The sequence below is a fragment of the Zingiber officinale genome, chromosome 3B, assembly GCF_018446385.1.
Source record: "Zingiber officinale cultivar Zhangliang chromosome 3B, Zo_v1.1, whole genome shotgun sequence".
In the NCBI taxonomy this organism is placed as follows: domain Eukaryota; kingdom Viridiplantae; phylum Streptophyta; class Magnoliopsida; order Zingiberales; family Zingiberaceae; genus Zingiber; species Zingiber officinale.
This window is the reverse complement of record NC_055991.1, coordinates 6,519,687-6,528,211: the sequence shown is the minus strand read 5'-3', so window position 1 is coordinate 6,528,211 and position 8,525 is coordinate 6,519,687. Positions and strand designations below refer to the sequence as shown.

Here is an 8,525-nt window from a genome sequence, read left to right as displayed (position 1 = left end):
CCCATTGATGACCTTCTAGTTGTGAAATCACAATTAAGAGGTTGGTTGTAGGGGCAGAACCGCCTAGTATGGCAGTTCCTGATTATGGGGGCTGCTTTTGCAGCCCCCAATCTTTTTCTCCGGTAAATTTTTATACAGGAGGTGATGAAGCCGATGGTGTTGGTGGAGAAATGGAACCAACATGAGCTCTAGGCCTTTCACCTTCCGTCCCCTCCCCGTCCTTCTTCCCATCCAAAAGGATACGTTGAAGTGTGTCTGTACATGCGATCGACGACGGTAGTGACGGATGACTTGCGCAGTGTGGATTCAGCCCCCCTTAAAAAAAATTTTTAGTTCCGCCCCTGGTTGGTTGCCACTTAGTTTTGATTTTGCAGTCGGGAGGTATAACTAGTCTGATCACAATTTCACAGTTTGGGCCTGATTTCGTATCAGGAAGTTATTCGCGATGGCCTTGCTGCAATTTCTCAACTAGGAGATCGATCGTGGCCGGTGTAATTGCAATTTCATACTTAAGAGGCAGTGATTGGTGGTAGTGACTGGTCATCACGGTTGTTAATCTTGCAAGTCAAGTTTCAATATTTCAAATCCTTTAAATACATAATTTTAGTCAAAATCCATTCATATCTTCTAGTAGATTTATGCATTACCTCTTACTTCTATCATATCCTCGAGCTTCAAGTTCATGGCCTTTTATCTGTTCAGAGTCTGCTTAATAATATTGTATCAATTAGCATAAAGTCATAACTTCATATAGGAGGCTCGGAACCAAAGTTGCACATCATCTCTAACTTCTCTTACATTCTCTTCTTTCACTCCATATCTAAGTTTCAACTAAAATCCATTGATGATCTTATCCCACTTTGATTAAACTCAATCAAAGTCTAGTAAGTTTCTTACTTGTCTTTAGTCCCGCCATGTCCTAAAACCTCAACTTCCTGACCTTCTTATCTATGAAAGTTTATTTATAAAAGTTCAGTTTGTGTGCCAATTAACAGAGTCATAACTTCATATACAAAGCATCTCTAGATTCTCTATACTCCCTTCTTCTATTCCATGTCCATGCCCAGGTTTGTATTTTAAATCCTCTTAGGTCGATTAATAAGTTTCAATCAAAAACTATTGATAGCCTTAGCTAACTTTAATTGGATCCAATCCAAGTCTAGAAGGTTTTTACATTGCTCCTGCCCTAAAGCCTTAGCTTCATGATCTTCTCATTTATGTATAGTCTGTCTATAAAAATTTAGCATGCGCTAATTGGCACAAAGTCAAAACTTCATGTAGGAGGAGGTCAGTTCTTAAAGTTCAGTACCACTGTATTATGGGTTCGAGAAATCAAAACACTATGGTATTGATTTTAAAGATGCAACGGTACTTTAGTAGTGTTGATTTTCAAAACTCAATACTATTGTATTACTACAGAATCGAGAAATCAGAACATGGTGTTGATTTTGATTTTGAAGGTTTACCACCACTTTGATGCTAGTTTTCAAAGTTCAATACCACTGTGTTGTTGGTTCGAGAAACCATAATATTATAGTGTTGATTTTGAAGATTCAATACCACCTTGATGTTGGTTTTCAAAGTTCAATACCATTGTATTGTGGGATCGAAGCCTTCAGAACATTGTAGTGCTAATTTTGAAGGTTCAACATCATTTTAGTACTGATTTTTAGTATCACTGTATTGCTGGTCCGAGAAATCAGAATACTTTAGTGTTGATTTTAAAGGTTCAGCCCCATTTTAGTTGGTACTATTTTTAAAGTTCAACACTGCAGGGTTTGTTTTCAAAATTCAACACCAATGCATTATTGTGTTTGAAAAATTAAAATATTATACTAGTGATTTTAAATGCTCAGAATCATCACTTTTGTGATCGTTTTTAAAGTTCAGCGTTATTGATTCGAGAAATTAAAATATTATGGTGTTAATTTGATGGTTGCGTACTAATTTAGTGTTGATTTTTAAAGTTTAATATCGTTATATTTTAGAGTTTGAGAAATCAAAATTATATTGATTTTGATGGTTCAGTATGTATTGAATTTTAAACTTCAGTATTATCATACTACATATAAAAAAAATAAATCATTTATAAGCTATCTATTTTTATGTTATAATTGTCCCACTACTTTGGTGCGATGATAAATAATGGGATGAGCTCACTTACCTCTTACATATTGATATCTATATAAGTAATTATTTCAATAGATCTTAGAATCATTTTCCAATGGGTATCAAATACCTCATCAGGTATTTAACTTTCTCATATAAGATAAAATGCTTTTCGTAATTTACCTATTTATATTTTATTATAAACTAATTGATACAATGATGAAAAGGGTCTCACTAAAAATGGACCAAAGTAGGGAAGAACGGCTGACGTAGAGGTCAAAGTCAAGATAGTTAAAAGTCCAGGTCCACTGATTGGGTGAAGTTGGTTGAACAGGCCTTCAAGGCCGATCGAACTTGACAATCCGAACGATCATCCTATGAAAGCTTACAACTGGAGTTAAGTGACTAACCATAAATCCCCCGGCTCACCATCCCCGTCGAGCAGACGGCGTGTCCGATCGAACGAAAGGCAGCCAAACAGCCAAGTGAAGGAAAATAGTTCTGTTCAGTATAACCGAGCTAGGACAACCCTACCGAGCGACCTCTTGTCGACCTACAGTGGGATCCATCTACATATCTCATCGTACCTTTTTGGATATTTATGTCATTGATAACAAAGCATGCCCAACGGGTAAATTGTACTTACAAGTTTCAAGTCCATCACATCAGAGATTTGTGTGTTCGTTTAAGAAAAGGTGTCAGGAACACTTTTTGATTTATCTTTTCCTCAGACACTTTGGAAAATATACATACGCTTTGAGATGCCTACACAGACACCACAATTGTAGCAAAAGATGAATACGCTCGCCCCCAGCGCCCCCGCCAACCCGTCCCAGGGTCAACACGGAGGAGGTAAATCACAGACGGCTACTAACCTTTGGAATAATGATTAGCACATAAGGGAGATATTTATCTCGATACACAGACACCACAATGACATTATAAAAAGGAGTTTCGTGGAGGTATACGAAATCTTATTATATTCTACACTCTCTGCCATAGTTTTTTTATACTATTCTTCACAAAATTAAAAATTAACTTAAATGTTAGAGGGTTAACATCAAAAATTTCTCCTCAGCCTGATACTAACGCTCCCGATTTTACAAGATAACAAAAAATATATCAACCGTAAAACCACATTCTCAACCTATCATTTTTCTCACCAATCTGAACGTATACTAGGCATTTTGAGAATTTTAAAACTTGCATTCGGCATTTTAGAAAACGTTCAATCTGCTGATTCGACTGTTTTATTTATTTATTTATTTTTTTAAATTGCAGATCCAATCAGAATTGTTAAAAGAAACCCTACTCGAAGGCACGCCACCTGCAACAGTCGGTCACTCCCCCTGCAGCACAGTAGCAGTCGGTCACTCAACCTTTTGCGATGATGTCACTGCTTAGCTCCGTCCCGCCCTCCAAGCCAGCCAACTCGCATTTTCGGAACCCTAAAACTCCACATTCTCCCTTCTCCATTCAGCGAGCAGCGCTATCACATGCCTTCGCTTACTGATTCATCCTGTGTGGCAGCATCCTTCGCCACATTCTCCATTCAGCATCGTGCATCTCGGGGAGAATGATGAGAAGCCCTGTCTGCAGGACCACATGGAGGAGCTGCTTCTCTCCCACCCCCCAAAAAGATACGCTTTTTTCGAGATCTTATCATCTTTTTTTTTTCCCCTCTCCAAGTTTATCATATTCATATTCATATTCATATTCTGACTTATGCTATCAAGATTTGACTATTTCAACTAGATGATCTATCAACCTAAACAAACTGGTCAATCTGTTCACTACTGTACAGATAATTTATAATTCTTCCTTGGAAATGTTATCTGTCGTATCTACAGTTAAATATCCGAAAGAATGACACTTGGTTGGTATGGACATCTCAAGGACTGCTTTTTACAATTTGCAAATCTTTCGTGTTTAGTTTCTAAACCTCAGAGCCTGCAATTAGTTAACAAACGCAGGGATTCTTAAAGATGCCATGTTCAAACTCCTAGTTAGCTGATCACTGCTTCATCATTTTTTTATGCACCTTTTAGGGCCGTAGGTGAAATAGACTCCCCTAATTGGATCCCTTCTGTGGCCTAAACATCATAAACGTGTCCGAGCAAGCATCTGAATAGTGTTATCCTCGTGATTAATCCTTCACCCTAAAGTAAGATTATCTATCTTAATCATGTATTCTGTCCCCTGCAAAGTTTGGTTAATTAATATAGGCACCAGCTATATGGATGGACCAACGACGTGGATTCATAAAGGACGATGTAATGTCAAATTGTTTTCTAGCATCAGTATTCTGAGTGATAAGCACGAGCTAGTGTTATCCTGACCACACGCTCATAGAGCTGGGGAAGGATTATATATCTTAATTTGGTAGATTTAAGAAGTAGGCAAGGCTCAACCACACCATCAATGTATAGCATATAACACAAATGAAAAACTTAAATTTAAGTCGACTGTTAATAATTGTTATGGATTTGTAGCCAAATTCTCATAGACTTGTAAGGTTCAGGGAACATAGTATTGGATCTACTGGTATAGAAACTTGCAGTTTGTTGTGATTCCAAGTGTACCATTTCTAAGATCTAGTGCCACACATAGGAAGTTTGATGGGACAAATTTAAATATAGTTGTTCATCATAAAATTTATTTTCAATCTGCAATTTGGTTGTCCTTACCATCCTGGCAATTAGAGTAGTTGAGTGCTATCTCAGAAGCCTAAGGTCACTAAATCATTCTTTAGAAGCCTAGCACAATTATCAGTGGCTTAATACATAATTACATGCAAAAACATTGATGTAATATGAAATTATAATTGGCAGCCAAGGTAGAAGCAGGCTTAGAAGAGAAAAAAGTGTTGAGTTAATTTGACAGGAAATGTTCAACATAGAGGAACTTGGGATGCAAGAAGTGTTATGTTTTGTAACCTTTCATGTCCTATGTTGGTTTTCTTGGCATGAGATTGGCAGGTTGGGGCGGCATGAAGCATACAAGAAGAGTACATGTGCCTACAAGAGAAGATTATATCCACAATCTACTAAACATTGTCTTGAACAGCTCCATGCAATCACATAAGAGGATGTCTATGCATGTGCATGTGATTCATCACGTCGTTATACAAATGTAGTTAATTATATATTGCCGTCGTCGTCGTCGAGTCAGATTACTTAGATGGAAGATATAAGGAAAGTGACATGAAAATGGTACGTAATGATGGAGCTTCATACATATTTTTATGAGCTTTTCTCTTCCCCTTTTAGCTTTCCATCCAAATAAATACAACCTTAATCAACAACTATCAACATGTAAGTTGGCACTTACGGAAATTTTAGTCAATGGTTGAAGCAAAAAATCTTTCTAGGCTATGCCACAGCAATCAAAATTTTTGTCATGCATTCCAAGTTGGCTCAAATCAAAACTCTTTCATTTTTTTTCCTTCTTTTTTGTCTTTTTATAAGTGCTGGTTTGGTAGCAAATTAGGAATATTTCTTAGACCATTTTGGATAATGGATGAAAAATTTCCAGAATACTAGAAAAACAATTGGTTAATGTTTAGCGCTGCAAAGTTGCAATTTGGATTTATCACTTGAACATGTATCTGCAAGGATTTTATTTTTCATGGTTACTTTTTTTTTTTCTTCCTGTTTCTTTACAGAAGTATTGTTCTGAGGGCTGCCGGACCAGTTGCCGGAGAAGGATTCAGCAATCTAAAAGACTAAAAAAAATTTATCTTCAGGAGTTGAAGTATTCATCTAGGGAATTGGACCTTTAACTATTCCAATGGGGAATGGAGATTAGTCATCTGCTACTAGAGAATTCCTTTCTGTCTATTTAACCGTCCTCTCTTTCTTTTCTTCAATTTTATCCACTGCAGTGGGGTGCCCACATACTTTCACATTCTTGGACAAGAACAAGGAAGGCTTTTGGGTCTAATTTCTCCTGTCAAGTGATCCTCAAAGGCATATTGCTGTTTGGTTGGATTGAAACCATGAGAGTAAGGACCAGAAAACACTTGAACTAGCTTTTAAGCCTGCTGGAATTTTGGTTTTGATGTTATTCCTTGGATTAGATCTTTAGCTGGGTGCAAAACAAGTTCAATGGGAGGCAGGAGAAGAAGAGATTTGATGCAGGAATGAGCTCGGCCCGTTGTAAGTGATGCTTTCATCTCTCATGAAAAGATATGCTGCTTAATTTGTTTTCGTTGGTTCTCCATATATTGTTCTTTTCTTTAAAAATTTATTTTCTTTTAGAATGAAAAAGATGTATATGTTGCTATGATACTCAGTTTTTTTATCTTTATCGAAACACTTCTGTTTCTCAAAATGTGTTTTCACTCAACTGCACTCAAAAATATTATCCTACATTTTAAATATTTGAATTTTTGTTGCTTACTCTAAAAACTTAAGATATTAGGAAATAACTAACATTAGTATTAAGGTATAACATCCCTAAGGAGCAAGGCATCCATGAATGCAGACAAATCACAAGATACGTCAAGACAACCATTGACATCGCATAAAGGAATTCATACATAGTCATTAAACAATTGAAAAACAAAATCATGATAAGCTAAACTCACTCAAATTCTATGGCATCTTAATTGATTAGGTGAACATAGTCTTAACAGTTAAAACATGCTAGCTCTTAGATTCTTGTTTTGTATTATTTACTAGGGAATTTTCATGCAAAGATGTGTTATAGTATCAATCAACCGTCACATCGCATTATTGAGCGTAAACTCATATCTACTAATATGTTCTTCAGATGATTGCATGCCTGATACTCTGGAAGAACAGAGTGAGCAGCCACGTGCATTGCTGTCAATTGGCACATTTGGAAATAATGAGTTGAAGGAAGAACCTCAGAGAGATGATCAGCCTCCGAATCTGGACTCCTCAGACAGATTATCTGATTTCACTGTTGAAGACGTTAACAAATTACAAAAAGAACTAAAAAAGCTACTCTCACGCAAGTCCAAGTCCAAGTCCAAAACTAGTGTTGGATCGGAGATGGGTGAAGAAGATAGAGCCAACTTGCCATTGGACAGATTCCTCAATTGTCCATCGAGCTTGGAGGTTAACAGGACTGCTACCGTAAACAACGGGGATCTGTCACCAAACACCAAGCTCATACTATACAAACTGAAAGATGTGTTGCTAGGTAACCACAACCCGATTAAGAAAAAATCTATTTCCTTTCTTCTGGAGAAGATGTTTATGTGTGGCAGTGGCTTTGCACCTGCTCCAAGCTTAAGAGATCCCATAATTGAGTCAAGGATGGACAAGGTATGTTTCCATTCATTGTTTTTTTTCTTTATTTTTAATTGAGGCAACTAACCAATAGATTAAATTAACAGATTTTAAGAGCAATTCTCACAAAGACGATTTGCCAGCACTGTTCTGCACCAATTCCACCAAAGAAATATCTTGAGAATACACCACAAGAGCAAGCACACAAAGAGGAAGAGGAATGCAGGAGGAAATCTAAATGGGTCAAAACAGATTCAGAGTGTTAGTTCAACCACCACTGCTACTTAAGTTTTCAGCTCTTGTTTACTTTTTTTGCAAGTGCATTCATGGATTGATTGTGTGTTTACCTTGCCTCCAGTTATTGTCTTAGAGATCTAGCAACCAATTGTCGAAGATGAACTCAGAGACCTATGCACGTCGCGTAAGATTTCAAACCTAATACCCAGAAGCAACAAACACAAACATGCTTTGCCAATTTGTGACTGAGACTGCAGCTGCTCAGTGACAGTGGGAACAATGGAATTGCAAGCTTTATATCATCAATGTCAATGCCACGCAGAGATTTTTGAATGTTTTGAATATTGTTTGATGGGTCCTCAGTTGTGCATATCTAAAGGGAGTTGAAAATAAATAGAGAAGATTGTAAGTTTTTTTTTTTTTGCAATTCATAACTTGGTAACTTTATCTTGTTTGTCATTGTTGTTAATTTTTCGTCCCACTAAGTTATAATAGGTTATAAATCTTTATCCCACTAAGTTATTGGATTTATTTCTTTATTATATTTTTATTTATATTTAATAAATTCAACTTTTTATCGAACTTGGTAAATAAGTTTTCAAAGTGCCTAAATTACGAATCATAGTTTTAAAATTATTAAATCACGTATCCATTTTCCGTTACCCTCATCCTCAAATCAATTCTATGTGTTTAAAAAAATTCATCAGTCAGTCTCGATCAAAATCGACTGATGGAGCTAGAAATTTAGAAATAATATGAAATTAATTCTTATATGTTCGTTTAATTCTCCTGATTGTAAAAATACTATTAAACATTAATTTGACACAATATATTGAGAGTAGTAATTTTTTAAAATACGAATGCATTCAAAAAATTAATTCATATTTAAAAAATTACCGTTCTCAATATATTCGGTCAAAT

At 36.2% G+C, this 8,525-nt stretch overlaps 1 protein-coding gene across 2 annotated transcripts; it reads left to right on the top strand.

Moving 5' to 3' along the window:
* The first annotated feature begins 3,432 nt into the window (after positions 1–3,432).
* On the top strand, positions 3,433–8,118 carry LOC122055697 (protein DEEPER ROOTING 1-like). 2 transcript variants are annotated; one of them, XM_042617249.1, is made up of 6 exons: positions 3,433–5,321; positions 5,774–6,112; positions 6,188–6,266; positions 6,883–7,403; positions 7,475–7,628; positions 7,726–8,118. In XM_042617249.1, the coding sequence occupies exons 2-6, from the start codon at positions 6,107–6,109 to the stop codon at positions 7,743–7,745; spliced, it is 780 nt and encodes a 259-aa protein (XP_042473183.1). In that variant the 5' UTR covers positions 3,433–5,321; positions 5,774–6,106; the 3' UTR covers positions 7,746–8,118. The 2 variants fall into 2 exon arrangements, with proteins under 2 accessions (XP_042473183.1, XP_042473182.1); XM_042617248.1 differs by having other exon boundaries at positions 3,433–6,112.
* The last annotated feature ends 407 nt before the right edge of the window (positions 8,119–8,525 follow it).